The sequence below is a fragment of the Natator depressus genome, chromosome 3, assembly GCF_965152275.1.
Source record: "Natator depressus isolate rNatDep1 chromosome 3, rNatDep2.hap1, whole genome shotgun sequence".
NCBI lineage: Eukaryota > Metazoa > Chordata > Testudines > Cheloniidae > Natator > Natator depressus.
This window is the reverse complement of record NC_134236.1, coordinates 185,442,588-185,463,543: the sequence shown is the minus strand read 5'-3', so window position 1 is coordinate 185,463,543 and position 20,956 is coordinate 185,442,588. Positions and strand designations below refer to the sequence as shown.

Sequence of the window (20,956 nt, the reverse complement as noted above, 5' to 3'; positions counted from 1 at the left end):
AATGCTGGATGAGCACAAGTCCATGGGGCCGGATGCGCTGCATCCGAGAGTGCTAAAGGAGTTGGCGGATGTGATTGCAGAGCCATTGGCCATTATCTTTGAAAACTCATGGTGATCGGGGGAAGTCCCGGAGGATTGGAAAAAGGCTAATGTAGTGCCCATCTTTAAAAAAGGGAAGAAGGAGGATCCTGGGAACTACAGGCCAGTCAGACTCAGCTCAGTCCCTGGAAAAATCATGGAGCAGGTCCTCAAGGAATCAATTCTGAAGCACTTAGAGGAGAGGAAAGTGATCAGGAACAGTCAGCATGGATTCACCAAGGGCAAGTCATGCCTGACTAATCTAATTGCCTTCTATGACGAGATAACTGGCTCTGTGGATGAGGGGAAAGCAGTGAACGTGTTGTTCCTTGACTTTAGCAAAGCTTTTGACACTGTCTCCCACAGTATACTTGCCAGCAAGTTAAAGAATTATGGGCTGGATGAATGGACTATAAGGTGGATAGAAAGTTGGTTAGATTGTCGAGCTTAACGGGTAGTGATCAATGGCTCCATGTCTAGTTGGCAGCCGGTATCAAGTGGAGTGCCCCAAGGGTCGGTCCTGGGGCCGGTTTTGTTCAATATCTTCATTAATGATCTGGAGGATGGTATGGATTGCAGATGACACTAAACTGGGAGGAGAGGTAGATACGCTGGAGGGTAGGGATAGGATACAGAGGGACCTAGACAAATTGGAGTATTGGGCCAAAAGAAATCTGATGAGGTTCAACAAGGACAAGTGCAGAGTCCTGCACTTAGGATGGAAGAATCCCATGCACCACTACAGACTAGGGACCGAATGGCTCGGCAGCAGTTCTGCAGAAAAGGACCTAGGGGTTACAGTGGACGAGAAGCTGGATATGAGTCAACAGTGTTCCCTTGTTGCCAAGAAGGCCAATGGTATTTTGGGATGTATACATAGGGGCATTGCCAGCAGATGGAGGGACGTGATCGTTCCCCTCTATTCGACATTGGTGAGGCCTCATCTGGAGTACTGTGTCCAGTTTTGGGCCCCACACTACAAGAAGGATGTGGAAAAATTGGAAAGAGTCCAGCGGAGGGCAACAAAAATGATTAGGGGACTGGAACACAAGACTTACGAGGAGAGGCTGAGGGAACTGGGATTGTTTAGTCTGCGGAAGAGAAGAATGAGGGGGAATTTGATAGCTGCTTTCAACTACCTGAAAGGGGGTTCCAAAGAGGATGGATCTAGATTGTTCTCAGTGGTAGCTGATGACAGAACAAGGAGTAATGGTCTCAAGTTGCAGTGGGGGAGGTTTAGGTTGGCTATTAGGAAAAACTTTTTCACTAGGAGGGTGGTGAAACACTGGAATGCGTTACCTAGGGAGGTGGTGGAATCTCCTTCCTTAGATATTTTTAAGGTCAGGTTTGACAAAGCCCTGGCTGGGATGATTTAGTTGGGGATTGGTCCTGCTTTGAGCAGGGGGTTGGGGACTAGATGACCTCCTGAGGTCCCTTCCAACCCTGATATTCTATGATTCTATGTGAATCAGTTTCCTTTGCTAGTGTGGGGTGATGAAAATAACCATATTTCCCCTTTTCCAGTTTACTGAGCTCACTCTTCACAGCATTAGAAGAGAGAAAGCATACAAAAGAAAATTCAGCCATCTCTGTGCCAAAGGCTTTGTTCCCAGATATCTACAATCTACTTACATAGGGAAGACCTTTGTCACATTTCAACTGGCTAATAGTTGACTGCCCAGCCAGTCCACTTTTGTGTCCAGTGCCCGTTTTATATGGATTGCCCTGATGGAGATTAAGTGACATTCTGCCTGGGAGAGGATCCAAAGTGACCTAGTGTTTAGCTTCTGGTATCCTGTTGCCGGTTTACTGAATCAGGATATTGACATTCCTCAAGTGATCCTGTAAGTCCTGAAGGGTTGTGACTGCTCTAATCTCTAGGAAGCTTGTGCTCTGAAGCCTGTTTGAGTATGACCAAATACGTAGGTATTGTTTTGCCTCAGATGTGCTCCCCATAATGAGAGGCTGGCATCCATTGCCAAGATTTTGCAGCCCAGAGAGCAAAGAGAGGATTCAGCCACCATATGGGCTTTCAATTTCCACCAAGTGACAGATTGAATCACTCTATTCTATGACCCAATAAATATTTTGGGTAACATTTTCAAAAGCACCTAAGTGACTTAGGAGCCAAAGTCCCATTTTCAAAAGTGACCTAAGTGTCATTGACTTTTAATGAAACTTAAACCACTAAGTCACATTTGAAAATGGGACTTAGGTGCTTTTCTAAATTTGACACTGTCTCCTCACTGCCTCTACCACATGCAGAGAAAACTGAGCTTGAGAGTCCTTTCCCCAGAAAAATGTTAGCCTATAAAATCTCTGCAATGGAAAGCCTCTCTTTCATTTAATCAACATAGATCACTGCTACTGAGTTGGCTGTTTTGTAGCCTCTCAGAATGACCTATAGGCTACAATGCCTATGATGTTCATTATGTACAACATATACCACTCTGAAAAGAGTCAGACATATGGGGTGAGAGTCTCACTCTGGTCCCTTTACACTGGGTAAAAGGGGTAAAGCACTATAAAGGGTCTATAAATACCCTGGGGATCTATCCAGGAAAAAATTCCCTGGCACAAGCATAGCAGAAGACAGCTGTAAGACAGCTTTCCAAGGACCCCCCACAAACCCAGTCATAGGGGACATGCTGGAGGCAAGACTGGAGGCCGGAAATGCATGTCAGAATATGGCTGGAGCACAGCACAGTGGTGAAGCTGAGTAGCACTGCAGCCATTAGGCAACTTAGAGTTTAGCAGCTTAAAGGGGCAGCACAGAATCTCACCCCTCGGCTCTAATTTCAAAGGCATGTAACTTTGAAAAACAAGGACCCACTGACCTAGGAAAGTGAATATAAAAGTCAGCAAAGTGTCTGAAAGCTTAGGAAAAGCCAGACAGTTTCTTCAGGATAAAAGATAGCCTTATGTTTCCAAGGAAAGTTCTCATTTGAAGGAGAGTGTGTCTTTTGTAGTATTTGAAAATATGTGAAAAGTTTTACAGGTGGGAAACTTATTTGTGTAGTTACAGTATTCATGAGCTGATTCAGGAGTTACTCAGCCATAGAATTAAAAAGACCGGCACCCTCAAAAAGTTAAAAGTATAAAAACAAGGGAAATCAAAAAACACACAGTAATAAGACACAGGACAAGTGCACAAGGGTTAAGATTTTCAAAAGCACCACAGGGATTTAGAAGCACATGCCCAATTGAAAGCAATAGGACGTGTCCTCCTAAGTCACCAAGTACCTTTTGAAAATCCCACCACATATGACTCTCTGCTTAAAAATTAATTGTTAACTTCCTCCGATTTATGAGGCAGTATCCAGAAAAAATTCCACACAGTGAAGAATCAAGTCAGAGTACCAGATTTTTAAGACTTCCATAATAAAGACTTTGTGCAACAGGGGGATAACCTGTTAAGAATGAAGAATACAGTAAGGAATAAAAACCCAATCTTGTCCATGATGTCAGTGGCACTTTGCCTGAGAGGAAGGGTTTCAGATTGAGTCCTTCTACTTGTTGTGAGATAGCAACACGCACAATAGATAGATAGATAGATAGACAGACAGACCAAAATCTGCCACCTTTGCTCACACTGAGTAGTATCTTATTCCCAATATAATAGTCCCATTGATCTCAACGACACTATTTGTGGAGGTAGGAAAAACTTTGGTGTAAAGTGAGTAATGAGGATAAAATTTCAGTGCCTCCAGCACCAAAAGTGTGCTAATATGTAACAAGAGGCATCCAGCCTGAAGTGTACTTATTGCACTTTTGACATTGAAAATTTAAATATTAAAAAATAAGATCTTTAACGGACATGAAACACTTTCAGAATGAATTTATACAATTTAAATTCTACTTTACTTTATTTTACAGTAGAACCTCAGTTACAACATGGTGGGAATGTAGGTTCTTCGTAATTCTGCAATGTTCGTAAGAACATAACATAAGAAAGTCCATACTGGGTCACACCAAAGGTCCATCTAGCCCAGTATCCTGTCTTCTGACAGTGGCCAATGCCAGGTGCCCCAGAGGGAATGAACAGAACAGGTAATCATCAAGTGATCCATCCCCTGTCGCCCATTCCCAGCATCTGGTAAACAGAGGGTAGGGACACCATCCCTATCCATCCTGGCTAATAGCCATGGATGGACCTATCCTCCATGAACTTATCTAGTTATTTTTTTAACCCTGTTATAGTCTTGGCCTTCACATCCTCTGGCAGGGAGTTCCACAGGTTGACTGTGCATTGTGTGAAGAAATATTTCCTTTTGTTTGTTTTAAAACTGCTGCCTATTAATTTCATTTTGTGACCCCTAGTTCTTGTGTTATGAGGAGTAAATACCACTTCCTTGTTTACTTTCTCCACACCAGTCATGATTTTATAGATCTCTATCATATCCCCCCTTAGTCATCTCTTTTCCAAGATGAAAAATCCCCGTCTTATTAATCTCTCCTCATATAGCAGCCGTTCCATACCCCTAATCATTTTTGTTGCCCTTTTCTGAACCTTTTCCAATTCCAATATAACTTTTTTGAGATGGGGCAACAACATCTGCACGCAGTATTCAAGATTTGGGTGTACCATGGATTTATATAGAAGCAATATGATATTTTCTGTCTTATTAGCTATCCCTTTCTTAACGATTGCCAACATTCTGTTCGCTTTTTTGACTGCAGCTGCACATTGAATGGATGTTTACAGAGAACTATCCACAATGACTCCAAGATCTCTTTCTTGAGTGGTAACAGCTAATTTAGACCACATAACTTAATATGTATAGTTGGTATTATGTTTTCCAATGTGCATTTATCAACACTGAATTTCATCTGCCATTTTCTTGCCCACTCACCCAGTTTTGAGAGATTCTTTTGTAGCTCTTCGCAATCTGTCTGGGATTTAACTATCTTAAGTAGTTTTGTATCATCCACAAATTTTGCCACCTCACTATTTACCCCTTTTTCCAGATCATTTAGGAATATCTTATTGGACTGGGCACAGTACAAACCCTGGGTGACACCACTATTTACCTCTCTCCATTCTGAAAACTGACCATTTATTCCTAACCTTAGTTTCCTATCTTTTAACCAGCTACTGATCCATGACAGGACCTTCCCTCTTATCTCATGACAGCTTACTTTGCTTAAGAGCCTTTGGTGAGAGACCCCTTTCTGAAAATCTCTGTACAGTATATCCACTGGATCCCCCTTGTCCACATGCTTGTTGACTCCCTCAAAGAATTTTAGTAGATTGGTGAGGCATGATTTCCCTTTACTAAAACCATGTTGACTCTTCCCCAACAAATTATGGTCATCTATGTGTCTGACAATTTTGTTCTTTACTATAGTTTCAACCAGTTTGCCTGGTACTGAAGTCAGGCTTACTGACCTGTAATTGCCGGGATCACCTCTGGAGCCCTTTTTAAAAATTGGCATCACATTAGCTATCCTCCAGTCATCTGGTACAAAAGCTGATTTAAATGATAGTTTACAGACTAGAGTTAGTGGTTCTGCAATTTCACGTTTGAGTTCCTTTAGAACTCTTGGGTGAATACCATCTGGTCCTTGTGACATATTACTGTTTAGTTTATCAATTTGTTCCAAAACCTACTCTATTGACACCTTAATCTGGGACAGTTCCTCAGATCTGTCATCTAAAAAGAATGGTTCAGGTTTGGGAATCTCCCTCACATCCTCAGCCGTGAAAACCAAAGCAAAGAAGTCATTTAGCTTCTCCGCAATGGCCTTATCGTCCTTGAGTGCTCCTTTAGCATCTCAATCATCCAGTGGCCCCACTGGTCGTTTAGCAGGCTTCCTGCTTCTGATGTACTTGAACATTTTTTTGCTATTACTTTTTGAGTCTTTGGATAACTGTTCTTCAAATTCTTTTTTGGCCTTCCTAATTATATTTTTATATTTTGTAACTCTGAACAAAATGTTGTGGTTGTTCTTTCACAAGCTTACAACTGAACATTGACTTAATACAGCTTTGAAACTTTAATATGCAGAAGAAAAATGCTGCTTTTAACCATCTTAATTTAAAAGAAACAAGCACAGAAACAGTTTCCTTACCTTGTCAAATCTCTTTTTTAAACTTTCCCTTTATTTTTTTAGTAGTTTACAGTTAACACAATACTGTACTGTATTTGCTTATTTATTTATTTATTGGGTCTCTGCTGCTGCCTGATTGTGTACATCTGGTTCCAAATGACGTGTGTGGTTGACCAGTCAGTTCATAACTCAGGTGTTCATAACTCTGAGGTTCTACTGTAATTGATTTTAATTAAAAGGACAAATACATCATATTTAGGAGTATTATCAAATCATTTAACTCACTTCATCAGAGGTAACTAAACCATTCCCTGGGTAGGAAAGATTCCTCTCCCTCACCCTCCCAAAAAAGGAATAAGATCAAAACACTTTGTGTTATTTATCCACTCTCCTGTGTCCTTTTATAGAATTGTTGCCGGCATTCTATTTAATCTTATAAAAACCTTCCAGCAGTTACCAGTTAGTACCAGCTTTCCAACATTCATTATGAGTTTCAATTGGTGTTTTGTGATTAAATATTCCTGAAATATTATATATACTATTTTTAGTTTTATTTTTCTTGTGGTACCTCTCCTAGTTTTTTTCTCTAGATAGCTTCCCTTAGTGGTCAGGCCATTGCTGAATTCAACAATGTTTGCTATGGGAATGATTAGATTAAAGTGGTAAACCACTGAGATGTAATTTAGCAAAAACTAAAAAAGTCATCTGATATTTCATCTTCTCATAGCTAGAGTAAGAGCATTTAACTAGCATAAAATGAACCACAACTACATGAATCTTGCTTGGAGTACTATGATATCTGAAATTCTCCTACCCAAAGCTGGTGTTTTCCTGTACGAGCCAGGTTTAAAATAAGTTTTCATAAAAGCTATTAAAAGATTAACGATGTCAACACAAACACTGCGCTTGTAAACGCAGGGAAACTTTACCAAATTTTCAGGTCATGGGGACAAAGTTTCTGTCCTGCAAAGATGTATGCACTCTCCCTAATCAGATCAATGTTATTCTGCGGACCCTCCTGCGCACAAACTGCTAGTTCAAGTGCTTGTTCATGTCTATTCCATTCTAGGTGTGTGCGCGCCCATGGGCAGAGTTGTTGGAATTTTTTGCCTTTAGCGGTATCTGTGGCGCCCTCTGGAGTGCTGCACTCATGTGCTGGTATATGAGGTACCACTGGTCCCACGCCCTCTCAATTCTTTCTTACCGCCTTCATCTTGCTTTGCAAGTGCGATAGCACTTCTTACAGACTGTTGACAGTCTTTCTTTGTTACATATAGTTGTCAGATAGTTAGTCATTAAGTGTTACGTGTTTGTTTAGTTAGAGTCCTGGCAGGGACTTTGCCCTGGGGCAAGGCATACCCCGTTCCCCAGACTTCAAACTGTGTTCATCATGCAACAGGCCTATTGCCTGTTAGTGACCCCCACAGCAGCCGCTTGAAGTGCTTGGGAGAGTCACACATAAACGAGAAGTGCAGAATTTGTAAAAACTTTAATCCCAGGACTCAGAAAGAGTGGGATATCCGCCTAAAGGCCCTCCTCATGGAGGCTGCACTTTGCCCAGCATTGGAGCCCTCCAATCTGACTCTGCGCCCAGCACCTTGGCGTTGGTGCGGAGCACCCCACCAGTGGGTTTCTCCCAGCACCGTTCCCTCTCGCCAGTGCCCAAGAAGCGGCAAAAGAAACAATGCGGCTCCCCGGCATCGACCACAGAGGGGAAGGGGGTTCTGGGCAAAGGACCCAGTTCAGGCCATGCACCCGCCCCAGAGCTACAAGTTAGCCCTGGGATCTGCCTCGGACTCCTGGGAGCGGTAGCAGACCCCAGCACCTACTAGCACCTTCGACACCCAAGGCCTTACAGGCAGCTAGAGACCTGATGGGCTTGCTGGTGCCGCCAACACCACGCTCAGCCTTAGATGTGGCTAAGGTCCCGCAACCCAAGGGCAAACCAGCCATGGGGCCACCCCAAAGGGTGGTGGAGCGCCACCAGTCCCCAGAGCAGAGGCATAGTTCCCTGTCTCCGCAACCTAGGACCCCAGCTCCACAACCCCGGTGACTGGCCAGACGGCCCAGGTCTCCAGCACCACATTTGCGATATCCTTCAATGAGGCATGGATTGCCCAAGTCAAGGCACCGATCTCTGTATTCCTGGTACCGGCCAGCCTCTCGCCAGCAAATGCCCCAGTGCAGGTCCCTATCACCCAGACGATCCTCAACATGTCAGTCTCCACCGGTGCGGGACCGCTCACCACCACGGCACCAGTCTCTGTCACCCTGGTACTGCTCCTTGGAAAGGCGTTGGCCCCTGCCTACCAGGCACCAGTCTCCCACACCGAAAAGTAAGCTTCCACGGCCCTACCCTGGTCCCAGGAAAATGACTGGTCTCAGTCAGAAACCAGAGTTCAGCCCTTCACCATGGATTCGACAGGCCAGTGTCAGCCCAATGGAACACTTGGGGCATACCAATGATACCGGTGCCATACTCTCACCACTCCTCCCTGGCTGCTGCGGATAAGCCACCTCATGCCGGCGCCAGGCTCGGAGCACAGTGCAGACTCCAACACAGGGTTAAGAGAGCAGGTGTGAATGCCTAGATCGCTCCTCCCCCCCACAATGCCTTTGTCGTCTTCATCACCGGACGAGGTGGTGGTGAGCCCTTCCTATGCCAGCCCTCCCGATGACTTCAAGGAGCACCAGGCTCTCCTCAGAAAGGTGGCTTCCATCCTAAACCTGGAAGTTGAGGAGCTGGCAGAACAGTTGGACGCTCTCTTTGACATGCTATTGGCTGCTCCCCCCGAGTGGATCCATCAAGGGGTTCTCAAGATTGCTAAAGCACTATGACAAACCCCCTCATCCATTCCACCCACTTCCAAACTGGCAGAAAAGAAGTATTATGTCCATGTGACGGGGTTTCAGTACCTGTATGCCCACCCGCCCCCTGGGTCGCTCGTTGTATCTGCAGCCAATGAAAGGGACAGGCTGAGTCAGGCAAGCACCACGCCTAAGAATAAGGATGCCAGGAGCCTAGACCTTTTTGGCACCTGCCACTATGACTGGACCTGCTATCCCAGAACCACAGCAGGCTTCTGCACCTGAATCTAGCCATGCTGCTCCTGATGGCTTGGTTGCTGCATGGCTGAATGCAGAGGAACAGAAGTGCTCAGCCCGTGTCCAACTGGTCCTGTTGGGCAGCAGGAAGCCCTCCACCAGGGCAACCTACCTGGCCAAATGGAAACAGTTTACATTTTGGGCCTTGAACCACGGTCTTAGCTGCAGTTGATCCTAGATTACCTTCTGCATCTCAAGCTCCAGGGCCTGTCTCTTTCGTCGATCAAGGTCCAGTTGGCAGCCATTTCAGCCTTCCACCCTCCATTTCAGGACAGGGCAGTCTTTGCTCACGACATGATAGTCCGGTTTCTAAAAGGTCTGAAGCGGCTCTTCCAGCAGGTCCATGACTCCATCCCTCCTTGGGACCTGAACCTCATGCTGTCAAGGCTCACAGAGCCCCACTTTGAGCTGCTTGGTCCCTTCTTCTGCTCTCTTGGAAGGTCTCATTCCTGATGGCAATAACATCAGCCCATAGAGTCTCTGAGACTAGAGCACTTACCTCAGAGCTGCCCTACATCGTGTTCTACAAGGACAAGGTTCAGCTGCAGCCACACCCAGCTTTCCTGCCCAATGTAGTTTCACAGTTTCATACCAACCAGGATATATACTTACTGGTTTTCCTTCCAAAACCTCATAAGTCACATGAGGAGTGGGGAGTACACTCTCTGGGCATCAGGAGAGTGCTAGCCTTTTACCTCAAAAGGACTAAGCCATTCCGTAAGTCAACACAGCTATTCGTCATGGCGTCAGACAATAGAATTGCCCAGAGAATTTCATCATGGATCACCGCCTGCACCCATTTTTGCTATGAACAGGCAAAAGTGCCACTGCCGACAACTGTAGCAGCCCATTTAACCAGGGCGCAAGCTCGTCGGCAGCCTTCCTGGCCCAGGTCCTGATTCTGGACACTTGCAGGGCCACTACCTGGTCATCTATCCATACGTACACGTCCCATTATGCGATCACCCAGCAAGTCTGGGATGATGCTGACTTCAATAGAGCAGTGTTGCAAACCGCATGATCATACACTCCGAGCCCACCTCCAGGGATACTGCTTGTGAGTCACCCAGAATGGAATCAACATGAGCAAGCATTCAAAGAAGAGTTACCTACCTTTCGTAACTGTTGTTCTTTGAAATGTGTTGCTCATGTCCATTCCATTACCAACCCTCCTACCCCTCTGTCGGAGTTGCCAGCAAGTAGGAACTGAGAGGGCATAGGGCCAGAGGCACCTCATATACCAGTGAATGAGTGTGGCACTCCAGAGGACCCCACAGCTGGTTCTATGGATACCGCTAAGGAAAAAAAATTCCGACAACTGTGCACATGGGCGCACACACACCTAGAATGGAATGGACATGAGTAACATACCTTGAAGAACAACAGTTACGAAAGGTTTTTTCTGCCAAACAAGGTACAGCAACTCTGTCATGCATACATACATAGTAACATGAGTATGATACAACTGCTAATGCTTACCTGTACTGAAATAAAGTGTCAAAGAACCATAGTTATAAACATTTTGCCACACAGTTAGATTTTAAACACTTCAGAACAGTGACCATGTTTTTGTCTGTGTTTGTACAGCATCTTGCGCAATGGAGCCTTGATTCTGATTAGAATCTCTGGGCACTATTACAACATAAATATTACATAACAGACATCAAAACCATTTTTCAAACTGGATAACTGCAACTGAGAACAAAAAATGGCATCATCTGTCCCCCTCTTCTCTTCCTGTGGTGAGCAAACAGGATGGAGCTATTTGTTCGCTTTCTCCAAACACCACATCTCTCAGTTGGCCATTTGATAGAAACACATGCTTCATTTGCACTTCCTCTTTAACACTGAAGGGAGATGTCAATGGTCTGCTTCCCCCATGATGTTAAGACCACCATGCACATCACTGATGTTAATAATGTCATGAGAATGCACTCAAATAAAAGTGAGAGAAATAGAAACTTCAAAAGGAAAGATAGTTTAATTTATAATGGCAACAAGGAGACTTTGCCATAGACTGAAAGTTGTTATCAAGGACAAAAATATCGAAGAAAATATTGAGGACTTTATTACTTCATCATCACCACAACTGATTATATATATAAAAATGCACTCACCTCTTTAGACCTTTTCCTTTCTTGCTCCATTTCATACTCTTCCTTAGACTTCCTATAAAACAAAAAAATTGAGTAAATATGCAAGAGTCCTGAGTAGTTTAAGGGCCCTACCATCAATCAAACCCTAACCCCACCCCTTGACCCATTAAACCAAGCCCTTGACCCCATACACCCTACCCACCTGTCACCGGAAGTCCCGCCCTGTGGGGGTATTACTTCCGGGGTCAAGGCGGCCACATGACCACCCTCACCCCGCCCCTTGACCCCTTAAACTCCACCCCTTGACCCCTTAAACCCTACCCACCTGTCACCGGAAGTCCCGTCCCATGGGGGTATTACTTCGGGGGCAAGGCAGCCACATGACTGGAATCAAGGTGGGTCATGTGACCCCTCTAACAACTCCTCCCACTGCCCTCTACCAATCAGGAGGAGTTTCACCCCTGTAGGACAGCCCCGAGAGGAGATTTGACCAACTGGAGGGAGTTCCGGGGCGGGGTGACCCGTCCCGAAGTGATTCATGTGAACCCTCTAGGAACTCCTCCCACATCCCTCTACCAATCAGGAGGGGTTTCGGCCACATAAGACCGCCCCGAGAGCAGATTTGACGAAAATAGGGAAGGTTCTCCAACGGGGTGAACTGCCCAGAAGAGGGTCGCGTGACCCCTCTGCCAATCAGATCACAGCACTATCACCCCATAAATCCCAGCGCCGGGCATAAGAGGTCATCTTTTACCAAGAACACGTGAGGAGATGCCACTAATAGAACCCACAAGTAACCCTGAAAATGCAGAGAGAGTGAGAAGTTGGCAATGTGAATTACCTAGATTTGGGAGGTCGGTGCATTGTGAGGAATTTCGTTTTGTCAATTTTGAGCAAATAAATCCAGTTCAACAGGTTGTTGAAGCCATACACAGAGGGCTATAGTTAGTTCTTGATGACATTAATGGTAGGGTAGGCCCTGATGATTATGTTCAGTTACATTTAGAGAGCTGTAATTTAACTAATCCTTTGTTTTTGGTCAGAACTAGAGATGAGCTGTCTGCTGAGGATTTCTTAAACCAGACCTCAAAGCTGCTACAGAGCAACAGAGAGTTGCATGTCGATGGGACATTGCGCCTCGTTGTGACAGTCGTAAAAAACAGGGGTGGGAGCACTCATAGAGTTTTAAATTCTACCCTTAGTAGTCAAATTATTCATAAAAAGAGACAATGTTTAGTAGACCTGACTTACACCAGTACCAATCTGTGTTTTGCGGGTGTGCTCTTGGCCATCATGTCCGACCGTAAACCTACAGACGCGGAATTGTTAGTGGAGGTGAGAAAGTTGCATGAGAAACTGCAGTGGTCAGATCAAAAAAAGGTTATGCTCAGTGACATAGCAAGGTTTGAACAGCATTTAGGAGTCAACATAGAGGTGGTGCTGTATGCAGTGAAAGGCGGCTGGGGCTTTTTTAAAATGGGGGGCCCAGTGTACCCTAAGACTTATTTTATCCTGTTGCATGATGAGCATTATTATGGGGTTCTGGGTGTGAAAAAGTTGTTCGGAGCAAAAAATTATTGTGAGTTTGCCACACGGTGTACAGTCATAACCACTCTTGCAGGCATCGTTGCTGCCTCTGCTTGAGCGTAACATGCTCAGACAGCATGGGCGTGCAGCTGAGGTGTCCTAGCTGTAGACTGTATTGTCGGTCCAAAGAGTGTTTAGACAGACATATCGACTGTGCATCAAAAAACCAATTTGAATGCCTGTCTAAAACTTTGCGTGATAAGTGTCAGTCTTACGTGGACAAGTGGCATAAGTGTAAAGAGAGGCGGTGTAAGCAGTGTCAGGGTTTGATCTTTGGAGATGTAGACAATCACTTCTGTTTTATGGACAGCCTTAGAAAGCCCGAATCCTCAGAAAAGTATATTTTTTATGATTTCGAATGCATGCAGGAGATTGGGTTGCACACTCCCAATTACATTTTTGCTATGTCCCTAAAGCCAGAAAAATCCTGGGAATTTAAGGGCAACGAGTGTATTTCTATGTTTGTTAAGCCCTTTATTGGCAAAGAGTTCAGGGACTACACATTCCTAGCACACAATTCCAACGGTTATGATGCGTACTTCATCGTTAGACAGTTACTGAAGGAAAAGATGTGCATAGAACTGATCACTCAGGGTAGTAAACTAATGTGTGTGGAAGTTAAGGCCCTGGGCATTCGTTTTATAGACTCTTTAAACTTCTTGCCCATGAAGCTTAGCAAGCTCCCTCAGGCGATGAAGTTTGAAGGGTGCAAAGGGTATTTTCCACATTTTTTTTAACACTTTAGAAAATCAAAATTATGTGGGGCCTATGCCCGGTGTGGAGCACTATGGTGTAGAAAGCATGACGCCCAGGGAAAACGCAGAGTTTCTTGACTGGTATCAAGACCACAGCCCTGAGACATTTGACTTGCAGAAAGATCTTGCGTATTACTATCAGCAGGATGCCAAAATTTTGAGACAGGCTTGTATCCTATACAGAAAAGAGATTATGAAACTGATGGAGAAGGGAGATATAGTAGAGAAACAACCTGGTAAATTCACCGAAATAAAACTGTGTATAGATCCATTCCAGTACATTATGCTGGCATCTCTCTGCATGGCTATGTACAGGTTTATGTTTTTGGAGCCTAACACGGTAGCTCTTCTCCCTCCAGACAACCATCACAGGCATAAAAAGAGATATTCAACCCCATCTATTCAGTGGCTGTTGTATACCTCTCACAAAGAAAATATACAAATACGGCACGCTTTACAGGGTGGGGAACTACAGGTAGGCCCCTACTTTTTAGATGGCTATGCCAATGTTGACGGGGTACGCACGGCCTTTGAGTTTAGCGGGTGTTTTTTCCAGGGCTGTGTCACCTGTTATTGTGAAAAAGCACAAAATCCTATGACTGGGACAACTCTTGGGTTTCTTTATTACAAGACGCAGCTCAAGACCGACTATCTGAAAAGACTTGGTTTCATAGTGAGGACTCTCTGGGAGCACAAGTGGGAGGTGATAAAAGAAACAGACAGGGAGATTGCAGATTTTTTAAACTGAGCCCAGTTGACCCAGCCTCTCATGCCTAGCGATGCTCTTTTTGGGGGGAGGACAAACGCTATCTGCCTGTATTACAAACCTAACCCTGGAGAAGAAATCTACTATTATGATTTTATCAGCCTGTACCCTTTCGTAAACAAAACCAAAGAATACCCTATCGGACACCCCGATGTAGTCTGAGACAAATTTGGACCCCTTGCAAATTATTTTGGAATTGCAAAAGTTAAAGTGTACCCCCCGCTAGGCCTCTTTTTCCCACTGTTACCTGTCAGAGTGGGTGGCAAGCTTATGTTCCCGCTATGCTGAACCTGTGCGGAAACTGAGCAGCGGGAGACATGCACGACTGCACGCGTTTATGTTTTTGGAGCCTAACACAGTAGCTCTTCTCCCTCCAGACAACCATCACAGGCAGAAAAAGAGATATTCGACTGACGAGAAGAGGGCCATCCTGGGGACTTGGTGCATGGTGGAATTGAACGCAGCCATAGCGAAGGGGTACGCAGTGGCTAAAATCTATGAAATCTAGCATTTTAATGAAAAATCTGATGAACTCTTTTCAGAGTACATAAAATTACACCTCTGCCAGAAACGAGAGGCTTCAGGGTATCCCAGCTGGTGCACAGATGAAGAAAAACAAAATAAGTATGTTAACGATTTCTACCAGAAAGAAGGCGTGCATTTACGCCAACACGAGATCAGGTTAAACCCCGCTAAACGCCAAATTGCTAAACTGTTTTTAAATTCTCTGTGGGGTAAATTCGGCCAAAGAACCAACCTACCCAATACCAGCATCATGAGAGACCCTGACGAACTCTTTCAGTACCTGTTTTCCCCCAACTATGAGGTTTCATACTGCGAGTTTATCGACAATAAAACAGTGTGCGTGTCTTGGAAGCACACAGAAGACCAGTACTCTGTCTCTGGTAACACCAATGATTTCATAGCCTGTTTTAGCACCACTTAAGCCCGCTGTGACAAAGCTCTGTCCTTGCCTCTGTGGGCCCCGCGTTTCCTGGCAGATTTCGCTAGCCTCAGAGGCTCACTGTGACCCTCCACATAACCCTTCTTTCTCTAGAGACAAGGGTCACTGTCTACTGAGCCATTTTCATCATAAGCCAGCAAGGGAGGTGAGGAGAAGTTATCCTTCCTTGAACAGTCTCTGTTGTCTCCCAGTCTCAGTGATTAATCAGGGGGCAAAGGTGGGGGGAGGAGCCCGGGCCCACCCTCTACTCCAGGCTCCAGCCCAGGGACCCTAATAGTATCAGCTATGGTAGCTGACCTTTTAGAAACACGACATGTACAATTCCCTGGGCTACTTCCCCCACAGCAGCCCTCACTTCCTCAAGCTCCACTTCACCCTTACCTCAGGGCCTCCTTCCTTGTGCCTGATATGGTGTGTACTACTCAGCCTCTCCAACAGTGCAACTTCCTTCCACAGCTCCTGACCTGCCCACCCACCTGACTGACTAGGAGGCTTTTAACTAGTTTCAGCCAGCCCCTGATTGGCTTCAGGTGTCCCAATCAACCTAGCATTCTCTCTGCCTTCTGGAAGGTTCTTAATTGGCCCCAGGTGTCTTAATTGACCTGGAGCAGCTTCCATTTCACTTAACCTGGTACCAGGGATTTGTTTAGCCTAGAGCTAATATATTTATCTCCCACTACTTTTCTATAGCCATCTGGCCTTGCCCCGTCACATATCCCCCGCCCCCCCGCTCAACACCATAGAGTTGGGCAACTTGGGACGCCAGGCAGTATGCTCGTGACAGACCATCAGCATTGCCATGGTGGCATCCAGCCCTGTGCCGTATGCAGAACTGGAATAGCCCATCCGGGGTGGAGAATGCTGTCTTTTCTTTAGCTTCTTTGGTCAGAGGAATCTGCCAGTACCCTTTTGTCAGATCCAGTGTAGTAAAGAATCGGGCACTACCCAGTCGCTCAACCAGTTCGTCGATGAGTGGTATGGGGTATGCATCAAACTGGGATATTTCATTCAGTCGGTGGAAGTCATTACAGAATCTCATGGTACCGTCAGATTTAGGTACTAGAACAATTGCACTGAACCACTGACTGTAAGATTCTTCAATAACCCCTAATTCTAACATTTTCTTTACTTCAGCCTTTACTTCTTCTCTTTTGGCTGCTGGGATTCGGTAGGATCTCAATGTTACCTTGGCTCCGGGGATCGTGCGGATATGGTGATAGGTCTCAGTCGTCCGCCCTGGTTTTGTAGAGAACACATCTCTGTTGCGATTAATCATGTCGGCTGCCTCGATCTTTTGGATCGATGTCAAGTTGGATGATATCCTCACTTGCTCATGTAAGTTATCCTCCTGGGGAAGGGTCTCCTGCATGACTAAGCATGTCTCTCGATCGTGCCAAGGTTTTAGAAGATTGATGTGGTAAATTTGCTCCGATTTCCGACGGCCTGGCTGCCGCACCTTATAGTTCACCTCTCCCACAGCTCTGATTATTTCATAGGGTCCCTGCCACTGAGCCAACAGTTTACTTTCTGCTGTGGGCACCAGTACCATCACCCGATCCTCTGGTTAGAACCATCGAAGCTTCGCTTCGTGGTTATAATGGGTTTGTTGGGTCTCCTGTGCTCTCTCCAAGTGCTCCCGTACAATGGGCGTAACTCGGGCTATCCGATTTCTCATCTGCAGTACATGTTCAACTATGTTCCTTCCGGGATTTGGCTCCTCTTCCCAGGCTTCTCTGGCTATATCCAATATGCGCTGAGGGTGGCACCCATATAGTAGTTCGAATGGAGAGAAACCCGTGGAGGCTTGTGGAACCTCCCAGATGGCGAACATGAGGTAAGGCAATAGGGTATCCATCTGGCCTTGCCCCGTCACACCGCTTAGAACTATACAGCCTCCTATACGGGTTGCAAGAGTGGTGCCTGTACCACGACACTGACTCTGTGATATTTGTGAAAAGGGAGGGTGACTGGAATCCCCCTCTGGGGGATTATTTAGGGGACCGCACGAGCAAGATCCCTCCAGATCAACACATCACCGAGTTTGTGTCGGCAGGCCCAAAAACATACGGGTATAAGCTATCAGGAGGAAAGGCCTGTATGAAAGTCAAAGGTATTACCCTGAACATAGCAAACTGTGAAAAGATCAACACTGACAGTTTGAAAGATCTAGTCCTGGACTATTGCACGGGCCTGCGAGAAAACCCCTCAAAAAAGATAGAGGTGCAGCAGCCCTCTATCGTAAGAAACAAAAATCAGTGGCAAATAGAGACAAAACCCCTTAAAAAAACACAGAAAGTCGTTTACAACAAGAGGGTCCTAGGAGAAGGGTTTAAAACCCTGCCCTACGGCTTTTGAAAAATGGATACGAAGTGGAAATATCCCTTTTCTGCAATTCTCGCGGGGCCTACCAACTGCGGGAAAAGTTACTTTATAAAAAATGTATTGGATAATGCCAAACAAACATTGTCTGTTATGCCTGAGAATATTGTGTGGTGTTACAGTTGTTGGCAACCTCTGTATAAAGAACTGCTCTGTAAATATCCCTTTATCAATTTTGTGGAGGGGCTGCTTGATGCTTTTGACGATGACAGTTTGTTTCCTACCAATAAAGTAAACATGATTATCACAGATGATCTGATGAACTCTGCTTGTGAAAGCAATGAAATTGAGAAAGCCTTTACCAAGTACGTGCATCACAGGAACCTGAGCATTACGTATATAGTTCAGAACATATTTTGTCAGGGGAAAAAAGAGTCGCACGATTAACCTAAACACAAAGTACATGGTTCTGTTCAAAAACCCCAGGGATAAATTACAAATTGCTACACTCGCTCGGCAAATGTACTCCAGCAAAGCTCAGTTCTTTCTAGAAGCTTTTGAGGATGCTACCAAAAGGCCTTATGGCTACCTGGTGGTGGATTTAAATGCTTCCATACCAGAAGCTTATAGACTAAGAACTGGTCTTTTCCCTCCAGACTGGCCGGCGGTTTATACTTTAAAAAGAACAACAGCCAGGTATAAGAAGAGATGAATTATTGGCAGGCCCCTTTTCAACAGCCGGGGCTGCTGACTGAAAACATGTCTAGGTGCGTGAAGAGAAACCTGGGCCTTTTAAAATTACTTAGCAAATCGTCCCCGCAGCAAAGGAGGGCTATACTGTGCTCAGCCTCTGACGATCTAGTAGCGGCCATCTCAGAAACAGCACTCAATACCTTAAAAGGAAATGTACCTTTAACACAGAATCAAGTGCGTGTGCTGAAAAAGAAACGCACGCTTATAAAAACTTTGTGTAATAAAAGGGTTTCACTTAAAAGAAAGAAGCATCTGGTGAAACAGTCTGGGGGGGTTTATCAGACCTCTGTTAAGTTTTGCTATCCCTCTGATAACGGGGCTTTTAACTAATCGATAATGGAGTATGTAGAAAAAATGTAACTGGTGCCCAGCCGCCAGTAGGAGCAATTAAGGGCTCCCCCTCCAGCAGAGGAAAATATCAGAATGACCGCAACTCACTTACTGGATGCTGAAATGAAGTCTGTTCTTCAAAGAACTGACTTAGCCGAATACGAAAAGGCAAAACTTTACAGCACCGTGCCTCAAAGGTACCTAACGTACGTGAAGCAGAGCGATGTGGATAAAGGAAAAATAAGTCTGTTTCTCCCGGAACAGGAAGAGAGTGTGACTGCCAAACCCTCAGAAACACCAAAGACCTCAGACTCTGTTGCTCAGGAGGTGTTGGATAACGTGAATAAGCATTATAAGAAAAATGCATTAGTATTGCTAAATAAGCTGGGCCAGGATAAAAATCTCTCTTCGTGGAACGATAAAGGGTCTTTTGTGTACAAAGGCTCTGTGGTTAATGGTTCTAACATGCTCGACTTAGTCAGGGCCATCATCGAGACACGCTCTGTTCCTAGCAGACGTGTGCCTAAAGGATGGGATGTGTTTATGAATGCCATGACGGAACTGAACACACCGTCTTCCGTCATGGGCAACGTGGCCAACAGAGATCTTCTGGAATGCCTCAAGGCCTCGACTGCCGACCCAGGGTGGATCAAGAAACCGTGACCCCTTTTTTGCCATCTAAAAAAAGAAAATTGGCTAAAAGAGCTGAATGGCTCAGTGTGTGATCCTTTTCACGTTCTAAATTTTTTTTTAAACTGGTAATGTTTTGCTTTAAATAAAACATTTCTATATTTTTTTCTGAATTGGTCATTGTGTTTTGTTTGTTTTTTAAAAACCCGCCAAACATCAATTGTCTTTAAACCCCTCACCTGGGGTGCTTTATTGGGTAACATGACTATGAAAATCGTAGCAAGATACACATGTCGGGCTTGCTGAAACATGTTTTGAGCAAGGCTAGGCATGCCCAAGAATTTAAATGTATTTTTTACAAAATTCATCACCATCCGGTCGTTTTGCACTAAGTCATTAGAATACAATTTTAAAATCCAGTCAAAAGATAAACCCTTGCTACGATGATGAACAAGGTCAGCTCCTCACGAACAAGGTCAGCTCCCAGACTACTGCACTGGGCAGCACAGCATGGGAAGGAGGTGACCAGCCCTCTGTGAAGAAAGAAGTGGTTCGGGACTATTTAGAAAAGCTAGCCGTGCACAAGTCCATGGGGCCGGATGTGTTGCATCTGAGAGTGCTAAAGGAATTGGCGGATGTGATTGCAGAGCCATTGGCCATTATCTTTGAAAACTCATGGCGATCAGGGAAAGTCCCGGAAGACTGGAAAAAGGCTAATGTAGTGCCAATCTTTAAAAAAGGGAAGAAGGAGGATCCTGGGAACTACAGGCCAGTCAGACTCACCTCAGTCCCTGGAAAAATCATGGAGCAGGTCCTCAAGGAATCAATTCTGAAGCACTTACATGAGAGGAAAGTGATCAGGAACAGCCAACATGGATTCACCAAGGGCAAGTCATGCCTGACTAATCTAATTGCCTTCTATGACGAGATAACTGGTTCCGTGGATGAAGGGAAAGCAGTGGACATGTTATTCCTTGACTTCAGCAAAGCTTTTGACACGGTCTCCCACAGTATTCTTGTCAGCAAGTTAAAGAAGTATGGGCTGGATGAATGGACTATAAGGTGGATAGAAAGCTGGCTAGATCGTTGGGCTCAACAGGTAGTGATCAATGGCTCCATGTCTAGTTGGCAGCCAGTATCAAGCGGAGTGCTCCAAGGGTCGGTCCTGGGGCCGGTTTTGTTCAATATCTTCATTAATGATCTGGAGGATGGTGTGGATTGCACCCTCAGCAAGTTTGCGGATGACACAAACTGGGAGGAGTGGTAGATACGCTGGAGGGTAGGGATAGGATACACAGGGACCTAGACAAATTGGAGGATTGGGCCAAAAGAAATCTGATGAGGTTCAACAAGGACAAGTGCAGAGTCCTGCACTTAGGACGGAAGAATCCCATGCACCACTACAGACTAGGGACCGAATGGCTCGGCAGCAGTTCTGCAGAGAAGGGCCAAGGGGTTACAGTGGATTAGAAGCTGGATATGAGTCAACAGTGTGCCCTTGTTGCCAAGAAGGCCAATGGCA

The 20,956-nt window shown here is 45.2% G+C and overlaps 1 protein-coding gene across 2 annotated transcripts in view; it reads right to left on the bottom strand.

Moving 5' to 3' along the window:
• The window catches only part of CFAP36 (cilia and flagella associated protein 36), an 84,946-nt gene that overhangs the window by 26,094 nt on the left and 37,896 nt on the right, over positions 1 to 20,956 (bottom strand). For both annotated transcript variants that reach the window (XM_074949485.1, XM_074949484.1), the window contains one exon: positions 11,352 to 11,403. In XM_074949485.1, coding sequence (XP_074805586.1) covers positions 11,352 to 11,403 — 52 coding nt within the window. The remainder of the gene's footprint in view (positions 1 to 11,351; positions 11,404 to 20,956) is intronic.